Source organism: Heptranchias perlo, chromosome 6, assembly GCF_035084215.1.
Source record: "Heptranchias perlo isolate sHepPer1 chromosome 6, sHepPer1.hap1, whole genome shotgun sequence".
Taxonomy (NCBI): domain Eukaryota; kingdom Metazoa; phylum Chordata; class Chondrichthyes; order Hexanchiformes; family Hexanchidae; genus Heptranchias; species Heptranchias perlo.
The window spans coordinates 87,992,727-88,005,548 of NC_090330.1; the positions used below are offsets into that span (position 1 = coordinate 87,992,727).

The window sequence follows — 12,822 nt, forward strand, 5'->3', positions numbered from 1 at the left end:
CAACCTCAACGTCCTATTGACCAAGCTGAGCTTCCAACCCTATAGCCTCTCCATCACCAAGACCATCTTCTTCCACCCCCATAATATTGCCCGTCTCTGTCCCTACCTCAGCCCATCAGCCGCTGAAACCCTCATTCATGCCTTTGTTACCTCCAGACTCGACTATTCCAATGCTCTCTTACCTTGCACCTCCGTAAATTTCAGCTCATTCAAAACTCTGTTGTACATATCCTAACTCGCACCAAGTCTTGTTCAGCCATCGCCGCTGTGCTCGTTGACCTATATTGGCTCCTGGCCCTACAACGCCTCAAATTTAAAATTCTCATCCTTGTGTTCAAATCCCTCCATGGCCTCACCCTTCCCTATCTCTGTAACATCCTCCAGCCCTACGTCCCTCCAATATCTCTGCACTCCTCCAATTCTGGCCTCATGCACATCCTCGATTTCCATCACCCCGCCACTGGCGGCCGTGCCTTCAGCTAGGCCCTAAGTTCTGGAATTCCCTCCCTAAACCCCTACACCTCTCTACCTCTCTCTCCTCCTTTAAGATGCTCCTTAAAACCTACCTCTTTGAACAAGCTTCTGGTCACCTGTCCTAATATCTCTTTATGTGGACGACGTCACCATCTTTTGCTCTGATCAGCAGTCGGTTCACAGACTTATGGGCATCTGCGACCAGTTCAAGCAGGCCTCGGGGGCCAGAGTGAACGGCAGTAAGAGCGAGGCCATGTTCTTTGGCAGGTTGGAGACCTGATCCTTTGTCGCCTTCACTGTCAGATCCGACTACCTGAAGGTGCCGGAGATCTGGTTTTGGGGGGTCCCAGGCCTACACCAAGAACTCGGAGGAATGGGTCGCCAAGGCTAAACAGAAGCCTGGTATGTGGGTGGTGGGGACGCTCCCTCTCCATGGCCGGCAGAAACCTGGTGATAAGGTGTGAGGTGCGCGCAGTAGTGCTCTATGTGGCCCAGGTTTGGCCCATTCCCCGCTGCTCCGCCGCCACAGCCACCTTTCACTTTGTTTGGAGGTCCAAGATGAGCCGCGTCGGCGGGGACACCATGTACATGCCCCCAGACAAAGTGGGGAAGGGCATCCCCAGTGCCACCCTGATTCTGATGGCCACCTTTGTGTGTGGCTGCCTCAGAATGTGTGTAGAGCCCCGGTACGCAAACACCAAGTGTCACTACGTGCTGAGTTTCTACCTGTCCACCACACTGAGAAGGTTGGTTCTGGCCATGCTGGCCAGACAGACGCAGGACATCCGTCCAGCTGGACCGTACCTCACCACCTGTCGCAAGTGAAAAAGTTCCTGAAGAGAAACCCTTTCGACCACAAGGCCATCAGGCAATGGTCAGCACGGAACGTTCTGGGGGCCCTGCTGGGAAAGGGTGGATCTGATTGGGCAGTTCCCCGACCAGACGGTCAAAGCCATTTGGCAGAACGCCTCATTGCTGAAACTGACCAACAGGCACCAGGATGTAGCTTGGATGGTTGTGAGCAGGGCCCTTCCATTGCGGTCTTTCCTGCACACCCAACATCTCAACACCACCACGAGCTGCCCTCGAGGCTGCAGCGGTGACGAGACCATCATCCAGCTCCTGGTGGATTGCCCCTTCGCACAGAAGGTGTGGAGAGAGATGCGTTGGTATCCCTTCCGATTCATCCCCAACAGTTTGGTAACACAGGATTCTGTGCTCTACGGGCTGTTCCGTGGGACGCACACCGAGACAGATATCGACTGCCGCTGGAAGACCATCAACTCGGTGATGGAGGCCCTTTGGTTCGCTCAAAACCTGATGGTCTTCCAGCTGAAGGCGCTATCCACGACCGAGTGTTGCCAACTGGCACACTCCATGGTACAGGAGTACGTGTTGTGGGACGCACTGAAGCGAGGCCACCATGTAAGGCCATCCCACCTTGTATTGTTCACCATGTATTATAAGGTATGTACTGTGTTTGAACTGTAATATTGGGATTATTTTGTGTACAATATGTACTGTAGTGTTTTGAATTGTATTGCTTTGGAATTGTGATATTTACATTGAACTGTGTATATCCTTAAATTTTATGAAATAAAATATATTTTGAAATTTTAAAAAAGTAAGATTTTTTAGAAAAAACTAAAAACTTGTTTAAGAGTACTGTCATGAAAACAGGCTGTTAATTTGCTAAGGCACTTGAAAAGTTAATACTTATCTATATAGTATAGTTTGTAAAGAGTACAGTGTTGGTTTAGCTAGCAAGAAGATAGGACATTCACAGCTCCAAGGGCAAAGGAGGGACTCAGGTAAGCAAAGGGTGGGGTAGTCAGAAGGTCTGAGGTATCATACTCAAGGCCTAACCACCATTACTCAAAATACAAAACTTGGGGGAGGGAGGTGGGCAGGAGATGGCCCCAAAGTCAATCTAGTGGAAGGAAATTGGTTGGGTGAGTATGCTCAAGCACTAGGCACAAAGTTAGCCCACTATTCTTGAAAGAAGAAAACAGGATGGGTGAGAAGTGGGTAGACAGAGATCGGAATCAGGTAACAACAAATGGCTCAGGCAAGTAGGCAGTTCCACCTCCATAACATCATCCACTTCTGCCCCACTTCAGCCCATCTGCTGCTGAAACCCTCACCAATTCATTTGTCACCTCCAGACTCAAGTGTTCCAGTGCTCTCTGAAACAGTTTCCCATCCTCCATCCTTTATAAACATGAGCTCAAACAGACTAGATATATTCCCACAAGTCACGGTGGTGCAGTAAAAGTTGAGGTTCCTAGAATGAGTAGAACATAAAAATGAGTGTTTAAAAAGACATTTGATAAATTCAGGCTAATAATACAAAAGAAAAATTAAGCCAAATATAGAAAAATAGAAAGGAAACAAATGATTAGAAAGCCTAAGAGAAGGTTTGAGGAAATACTAGCAAATAAAGGAAATAGTAAAAGATTTTATAAAAGGGTTGATTAGAATTGAAAAATGAAATCTTATGGAAGAAGAAGCAATGGTGAAGATGCTAAATGATTAAGTTTCTTCAGTTTTCACAGAAGAGTGTGATAGTGGGAATGAAAAGGTACAAGACGAGGTGGAGCAATTGGATAGGATAGCTATAGATAAGGAAGTATTGGAAAAAAATGGTGGAACTCAAAGTGGAAAAGCCACTGGGCCATAATGGCATGCATCCTGGAATTCTGAGGGAAATCAGGAAGAAGATAACAGAGGCTCTGACCACAATCTTTCCAATATTCTTAGATGTGGAAATTGTGGAACTGAGGGTTGCCAATGTGACACTTATTCAGAAAGGGATAAACCTGGAACTATAGAGCAGTCAGCCGAACACCAGCAGTGAGTAAACTTCTAGATGCCGTAAAATAGAATAAAATTCTCACCTAGAAAAACATGAGTTAATTAAGGGAAGCCAACATGTATTTGTAAAAGGCAAGTTGTGTCTGACAAATTTAAGAGATTTTTGAGGAAATAATGAAACGTATTGATAAAGGAAATGCAATGGATGGATTTTCAAAAGACTTTTGATAAGGTGTCACAAAGGATGCTTAAAATTAAAGGCACAAAAATATTAAAGGATTGTGGCAGCATGGTTAGGAAGCTGGTTATAGAAAATAGTGTACAGGTTAATAGATGTTTTTCAGACTTTAGGGATGTAAACATTGATGTCCTCCAGGGTCAGTGTTGGAACTATTACTCTTCTATATATGTGAAATTGATCTGGACTTTGGTATAGAGGGCACAATATCAAAATTTGCAGACAGCACAAAAATAGGGGAACATGGTTGTCTTCAGGAAGACATGGAAGTGTTAAGTGTTAGTAGATTGGGCAGACATGTCAGATGAAACTGAATGCGGAGAAATGAGAAGTGATATATCTCGGAAGGAAGAATAAGGAGAAAACATATACACTAAATGGTAAAACTTTAAAAGAATTAAAGGGGGTCAGATGCATAAATCTTTAAAAGTGGGACGGATCCTAGATTTTATTAATTGGGCATAGAATAAAAAAGCTAAGAGATAATGCTAAACCTACAGAAATCATTGGTAAGGCAGTTGAAATACTACATCCGGTTTTGAGCACCTTACTTTTGAAAGCATGTCACTGCCAGCTTTGGTAGTGAGGAGAGAATATAGAAACTATGGTCTTTCTTTTCGAAAAAAAGGTCGCAAGGAGATCTTAGAGGTGTTCAAAACTAAGATATCTTGAACAGGAGAAACTATTTCCACAGGTCAATGATTCAGTGACCAATGGGTACAAATTTAAGTTTATCACCAAAAGAAAGAGAGTAGGAGATTTTTTTTAAAACTCATAAGGCAGTTAGGACACGGAATGCCAGACTACAGACAGTGGTGGAAGCAAAGACCACAATCGCTTTTAAAAGGGAAATGGATAAATGCTTGCAAAAAAAAAATTAAAAGTGTGCAGGGCGTGGACAAGAGAATGTGACTAAGCAGATAGCTCTTTCAGAAAGCCCGCTAAGTACGATGGGTTGAATGGCCCCTTTCTGTGGTGTAGAATTCTCTGGTTTAATCTGCATGCTCAGTTATCCTGTCTACATTCTTCAGTAATCTTCCTCACAGTTTGTCATGTCCCCAAATTTGGTATTCTGGCCTATATTCAAATCATTTATAGAAATGGGAAAAAAGGTTTCAGCATAGATCACTAGGTACTCTTCCCAATCCAAAAAAAATACTTCCCTATACTCTGTTTCCCAACCCCTCTTTATCTATACCACTAGATTCCTTTATACCACATGCCTTAATTATGTGGCACTTAATGTAACACTGAAAAATCAAGGATCAAAGCTCTGGGAATGGAACAGAAAGCTAGTGTGGAATATTGCTGGAGATATTAGAAAACGGAATGGTTAAGTTTATGATAAGTTTAGTGTTTCTTTTCTACAATTGTGTTTTTGGGGAGAGAATTAAGCGCACTGTATTTAAGTGTTTTTTGTTTGGTTGCTTTTTAGTAAATATGAAATTTGAGCCAATCAACATGCTAAATGTCATACAGACACTATTTTCACATTCCACATAATATATGCGATGGCTGAACTGGTTAAGACATTGAGTAGTTAAACCATACAGAGGATGTCCTAGGTTAACTCGCAGTCTGTGCATAATTAGCTAATCTCCACTAGGGCAGTGGCAAGTGCTGCAATTAGTCTCAGCAACCTTAAATTGGGGAGGGGAAATTTAAGCAGGGCTCCTAGGATGATTCACTATGACGCTGCCTGGTATGAGGAAATACAAACACAAAGATTTGAAAATTGGTCTGTTTTCATCAGAACAGAGGAAATTACAGGACGATTTGATTGCGGCGTTTAAAATTATGAAGGGATTGGACAGGGTAGAGTGAAACAGACTTATTAATAATTGAGAGGTCTACAACAAGGGAACAGAGATACAAGAGTAAATGTACAACATTTAGGACAGAGAAAAGAAAGTTTTTTTTTTAAACACAGAACTGTGAGGCTGTGGAGTGCACTACCAGAATTAGTAATTGAAGCAGAGACCATCTCAATATTTAAGAATAGATTAGATAGGGCGGTTGAAGAAAAGGGGAAAAAAGAAATATGAAGCAGCGCAGGCACATGAAACAAGGACTATTGTTCAAGTGGATGATAAGCACCAACAGAAATTAGTTGGGCTGAACGGTCTATTTCCATGTTGTAATTTCTATGTATTTTTACGGATATATCAATGTGGAACTGTGCTCCAAAAAGGAATCAACATCTTCAGGAGAAGAGGAAGGGAAAAAATTAGTGGTAAAAGGAGGAAGAAATATAATTACATATGGTTCAATTAAGAAAGCCAGATGAACGTGCAGCTTTACAAAATCGACATTTTGGTATGAGCAAAAATTAAACAAGTTTACATTATCAGATCCACTATCTTTAATACTATAACCAGGACAAGTAATAGCTTCACATTGTTTTTTGGGTTTATTTATACTACATGTTAATCAGATAACCAAGTCATACATTTCATCAAAGTCATACATTTTTGTACATAAGAATGGGATAAGAAACACGGAAAGGAATTACAAAGCTGAAACCTAATTAAGTTCAGGTATTATAAAATGTTTAAGTCTGAAGTTTTAAAAGTTCATGAATGTTATCTGAACAGCAAGATTACATTACAACCTTGGAAATAATTTACTGTTATTTTATCTGATGACTGCATAAACCAAGAGTGAAGCTCGAGCAGTTTATTTTCATCATATGGAGTCCATAATTAGATTGCTGCCGCACAATACACCAACACCCATCCAACATTTTATTATATATATTGCACTTTAATATAATTCTTAGGATTTTCAGTGGAGGTACCAATTTTGGCATGTGTTTCAGGTCTGTAACAAACAGAAGGCCAAACTTTTTTCCCCATTATGTCATTAGTGCAGCTTTAAGAAATAATATGTGGTTCAAATTCTATCCAATATATACACTGGACATAAAACATTCCCATGATCAACCAGAGATTATTTTAGGAAAGTATGCCATAATTAAATCATGTATTAACATGAAGCACCCTATAAGGTACTGCCTACTGGCATCACAAAGTAGGACATACATTGAATGAAACAGCATAAATGTGACATAATATGTAGCAAAAGTAAGTGATCCCATGGAACGATTTCATAGCTGTAATATAATCTGAGTTCATACTAGAGTTATAAGCAGCTTTATTCTTGCTCTTACTTTTCTGATGTCATCCAAATGTCTCAGTTAGTTTACTTGTAGCCACCCCAGGTATCCATTACTCTCTATAAAATGCATTTAATAATTCCCACGGCAGAGCACTCTTGTCAATATGAATCAGATAGCTTTGCACAAGCTAATGTAAGATGTTAGATTATTTTTCTTTTGCTTTGTCATCCATAACAAAACAATTTAATTGACAAGACTCTACTAAGATGCACGTTTTGCTAATTAAGTACACGACAAAGTATGTCTTCATTTAAAAATGGCTATTTTATGGGCATAGGGAAAATTTACTATCACCACTGAAATTTTGATTTTGCTCCTCAATCTATATTACTCAGAACAGATGGTGCTTTGAGTACAAGATGTTGATCTTCAGAAAAAAAAATCAATAATCAATTGATAAATTAGTTGTAACTCAGGACTACTGTGTTTCTGCATAATTTTCGTAGAAGTTACACCAATACGAATATAGATGCCACGGATTTACTTACCAAAAAGAAATTCTTTAATTCAGTTTTCAAAACAAAATGCAAGGTACAACTGGCAATCATTTTGTGTTATATTGAGAAACTGCTGGAATACATGATTAAAGCAGAAATTATGAGTTGCTATGACCTGAAACAATTAAACACAGATTGCAAACTATCAGGACTTTTAAAATCATCCTAAATAAGAGACAATATAATCCTACAAATCTTTAAAGTTGCCATAGTTATCATTAATGTTTATTTACAGACCTATATCACCGATGTATATGAAGAATAAACTCAGAAGTCAGCTTATGTACACTGCAGTTCTTTCTATCTCCTATAAACAGAAGTTTAGTAAAAACATAATTCTCGCCCACATCCTTGGGCTACTCCTTCCCCTCCACAATACAATGAGTTGCTGTTCCCATTCCATACAATATCTAGGTTAACCTCTGGCTGAACTACACATTACATTATAATTGTTTCTTGGAGTTGTTACTCCAAATATTCTGCCCTGTATAATGCAGACGACTGCTAGTGACAACTGTATGTCCTTACGAATTTATTTTCTGATTCTATATCATTCTATGCCTACCAAAGAATGTTTTCACTTTTTAATATGAAGAAAACCTACAAATTGCTCTGTGCTTTAATATGTGGGGAAAAGTTTACACAGAACCAGTTCTAAAAGCTGTTCTTTCACAAGAAGGTCAATTACTGGTTCTTTTCACAAGGAGAAATGCCAGTTTAGAAAATTTCCTTACATTGTAGCTCTAACAATTTAGTACAAAGACCCACAATCTAAGCTGCCGACATAAACCATTCTCAATTTATACTTTTTTCTTTAACAATACAAGTAAGATGCTCAATGACAGGAAATATCAATTTGCTTTTTGTTGTTTTGTTTAAATTTACAAAAATAACTAAATTGAAGTGTGAATAGAACAAAAGAGATTTTTTTTTAAAAAAAAGAATCTCTAAGTGCTGTAAGTCAGAAATAAAGAAGAAAATACACAGCGGGAAAAAAATTGGTTAACATTTCTCCCAAACACCCTAAAAGTATACCTATCTTTTCAGGTGATCAGCAATTCCCTCCAATACTTACGTAGAGTGTACAATTAAATGGAACAATTCTTCAAGCCAGCTTTTATTTGCATTAATTTTTAAAATTGCTTTGAGAAAACTGAGTGCCATTTATGAAGTAATTTTCAAGATATCACAAAATTGCCGTGTCCCATACCACTGTCATAATGTTGTTCATTTGTCCTCGTCCGAAGTCCACAAAATCTCTGTGCATTTGAATGTCTGATATGCCATTACCTGAGATGTCAACAGTGTAAGATGGAATATGCAGACAGTTCTTTGCTTTTCATAGTAAATAACTTGTATGTAATAAATATGGTATGTTTCTTATACACCAAAATAATTGGAAGATGTCCATACATTTTTCTCTAATGTGCCTGGTGAGTTGTTTGCCAATGTACCTATATATAACTGTATTGGATGACTAACAATTGCAGGGTACAGTAGCCTAGTAGTTAGGTACTGGACTAGCAACACAGAAGCCGAGAGTTAAATTCCCACCATGGTAAGTTGTGAAACTGAAAAATGACCATGAAAGCTGGCAGAGTGTTGTTCATTCATTCAGGGAAGGGAACCTGCCATCTCTACCCAGTCTGGCCAACATGTGATTTCAGTCCCACACTACACGGTTGACTCTTAATGCCCTCAGACAGAGAGACAACAAATACTGTCTTGCCAGTGTTGTCCACAACCCAAGACACTTCAGAACACGTTCTTAAATTACAATCTACAGAAATTATTCTATTCCAGTGTGAGGTCCATGTAAAAGGACATTGAAATTCCAATGGCTGCCTCTACAATCATTTTCTTGGAACTACTTATCAATTAGTTCCTTTAGTATGGTTTCCTGATTAAATGCAATTAACGTTTGATATGCAAGTTAATAGAAATAGTAATGAAGCCTACGCACACTATGCGAGTGAATGTCTTCAGGGCTTCTGCTGCTGTGTTGCCCTAACTTTGGCGGAAACCCTACTTACACGTGTTAACGGGATTTCCGACAATTTTACGGCTACACAGCAGGAGAAGCTACGAGGAAATCACCTCCTATATTTTTAACCTCCCAACAAACCCCAACAACTGTTCTGGCCTGAGACGATCCCCATCATAGAATGCCTTGCCATTCAGAATTTCTTTTGTCAAAAGGACTCTGCAGTGTAGGACAGTTTTAAATGCGTTTTCCCTAGAAAATGTGGCTACTATTGGGGCAGTGTCTATATTATGCACCCAGTGTAATGTGTGGATACACGACAAGTACCAATAACGTGTAGCATTGTTATAGGGACCGTGCTTATAAAATTATACAGTGTACATAAAATATGGATATTAGCTTTAACCTATAGACAGTGCCTAAAATGTGTACATATTTGCAGACAATTTGGATAATGTACGGATTTTACCTAATGTACAAAGTAACGATCTCACGTTGGTGCTCACCTGGTCTGGGGGTCTCTGGCAGCCACTTGGAGGGTCCGATTTGACGCAGCTGGAAAACTTTCTTTACCTCCTCACAGTTGGGCTGAGACTCCAAAGTCACCCGCACCAAGAAAAGCAACACAGCCCCACTCACACAAGATCCGCGCTTCATCTTCAACCCCATCTTCGCGAAAGCAACGCCAATAGAATCAAACCGAACCTTCGCCAAACTTTTGGCCCCCAAATTTTCTCCGGACTTGACTGCTCTCCTCAAAACTAGAGCAACAAAAAGGTAAACCCGAGGCAGATTCAAGTGGCATAGCCAGCAAAGTTTCCAACTGAAAAGCTCCTCTTCCCCGGCTGCTGCTTTAAATTTTAATACAGTTAAAATGCCATAAAAACCGACTCGAAGCGAGTGTGCTGAAAAAAAAATGTTAAAGTCAAAAAAGGGGGTAAATCCACAAAAGCAGGAGGAGCAAAGAGGTACCAGGAGGCGTGTGCACGCTCGCACACCTCAGGATGAAGTGCCTCCGACTGAGCAGTCACAGGAGTTTTACACGAACAGCACTCGCGCTCCGGGAGACACTTCCACATCGGAGCGGACTGTGCCAGCGAGCGAGTGCCGGCGGCACAATCGGCGCGCCCGTCTCTCGCGAACGAGCGCGCTACTTCCACCAGCAAACCACAGCACATCACATCAGAGCCACCCACTGGCTGCAGCAGGAGCTCCAGTCTATACCACCGGAGTGGTCATTGAATACTTAGCAATATGAAATACAATTCACTTTTTTTAAAAATACAGGATAACCATTAGCGTTAGATGAGAAGGGACATACACCAAGCATTTTGCCAATGTGCAGTAAAACTGGCTCCATTTGTGAACGTCGCTTTGTTCGAACAATTTACCCTTTTGCTTGAAGATGTGATTGCAATTAATAAAAAAATACACTTTTTAAACACTTCAAACATAATAAACGTACCAGAAACAGAGATACGTTTATATTCAGTGAAAATTCAAGAGTGAAATAACCAGGAATGCTTAAATAAACTACGAACGTACAACAAAATCATAGTAAAAAAAATCATAAAGGAAACTACAAACTCTTCACATTAATTTGAAAATGCTGCCCTATTGTCAGACTTTTGATGTTAAACATTTTTAATAAATTGCATTTCCCCTGTATTCGTGTTTAATTTGATCTTGATGTGTTACACGGTGTTCCTACTCCGATTTTTAAATGTGTAAAATAGGAATGTTTTCTGCTGTTGTTAATGCCAACAATAACAGAGAAGGTGTTAAAATCGGGGAGATAAAATAAACCCGGGAATGAAATTGTTTGTGTGTGTGAGAAAAATCCCCTGCTGCTTGTTAAAAATTGTTAATCAGCTTTCAGAGATGTGGGTGTTTTCTGAAGGTGGAATTAAAATGACCGGGTACAAAAACCTGTTGAGCTGAGGGAATTCAAGGATGGAACAGCTAAACTCTGGCAGAGTATCTGTTCAGCACAGCTCAGCACTTTAAAAGCTTATATGCTGTACCCAGTTGTATATTTCATTCTCCTTTAAGGAAAATCAAAAATCTCAAATTTCAGTGCAAAATATACAAGAAGCTAATCTAAACATATTTTACAACTTGAATTGTAATTTATTCTTCATTACTAATTTTAAAACCCAAGTGTTTATTACACACATATCTTGATTCTGGTCAGTCCTTCAAAATATAGAAATGGTGTGTCACTAAAATGGACTAGTTGGAATTTATGGATGACAGAGGATAGGAGGCCAGCAAGGAGGTCACTAGAGAAATTTACAAGATATAGGATTTGAAGCTCAGCTCTGGGTCAAACAGAACTCTGGTTAAGCCTGACCAAGTGGCTGGAGAGGAGGATAGTGTAGTGGTGAGGGAATGGAGTTCATGGCGAGGACCAAAAACAATGGCTTCAGTTTTCTCAATCTTCAATTGGAGTAAGTTTTGACATATGCATGACTTGATATCAGACAGGTAACCTGACAGCACTGGGTCGAGGGAAGTGGTGGAGTGGTAAAACTAAGTGTCAGCAGTATACTTAAGCAAGCGTACTTTAAGCCTGCAAATGATGTCACCAAGAGTAGACCCTGGGGGACCCTGGATGTGATGGTGCGAGGGTAGGAAGAGAAGCCATTGCTGGAGATGCATTGGCTGCACAAGCATATGTCCAAGCTGAAGCCCATTCTGGGTGTCAGTAAATGACCAGGTTTGTGTTGCAATGGTTTGATGTATGAATCCCTTGGAAGATGTGAGTGTGACAACGTTTTCAATTACACTTTGCAACTTGAATATACGCCCTGCTGAAGTATAGATATGCATGAGATGCAATGAAACAGCTTTTAAGTTATGAAGGCTTGGCAGTCTCCTCTCCAGTCTATCCATGTAACTAAAGTCCCCCATCCCTGGAATCATTCTAGTAAATCTCTTCTGCACCCTCTCTAAGGCCTTCACATCTTTCCTAAAGTGCGATGCCCAGAACTGGATACAATACTCTAGTTGTGGCCGAACCAGTGTTTTATAAAGGTTCATCATTCCTTGCTTTTGTACTCTATGCCCCTATTTATAAAGCCCAGGATCCTGTATGCTTTATTAACTACTTTCTCAACCTGCCCTATCACCTTCAACAATTTGCGTACATATACCCCAGATCTCTCTGTTCCTGTACCCCTTTTAGAATTGTGCCCTTTAGTTTATGTTGCCTCTCCTCATTCTTCCTATCAAAATGTATCACTTTGCATTTTTCTGTGTTAAATTTCATCTGACCCGTGTCCACCCATGCCACCAACCTGTCTTTATCCTCTTGAAGTCTATCACTAACCTCCTCACTGTTCACTACACTACCAAGTTTTGTGTCATATGCAAATTTGGAAATTGTGCCCTGTACACCCAGATCCAAATCATTAACATAGATCAAGAAAAGCAATGGTCCTAGTACCGAACCCTAGGGAACACCACTGTATACCCCCTCCCAGTCCAAAAAACAGCCGTTCACCGCTAGTCTCTGTTTCCTATAACTTAGCCAATTCTGTATCCATGCTGCTACTGCCCCTTTTATTCTATGGACTTCAATCTTGGTGACAAGCCTATTATGCTGCACTTTATCAAATGCCTTTTGAAAGTCTAT

The 12,822-nt window shown here is 40.2% G+C and overlaps 1 protein-coding gene across 1 annotated transcript in view; it reads right to left on the reverse strand.

The window, feature by feature from the left end:
* Positions 1–10,222, reverse strand: part of gpc5a (glypican 5a) — a 1,114,293-nt gene extending 1,104,071 nt beyond the window's left edge. The window contains exon 1 of the mRNA XM_067986491.1: positions 9,692–10,222. Within this exon, the coding sequence (XP_067842592.1) occupies positions 9,692–9,854 (163 nt within the window). The 5' untranslated portion in view covers positions 9,855–10,222. The remainder of the gene's footprint in view (positions 1–9,691) is intronic.
* Between the last annotated feature and the right edge of the window lie 2,600 nt (positions 10,223–12,822).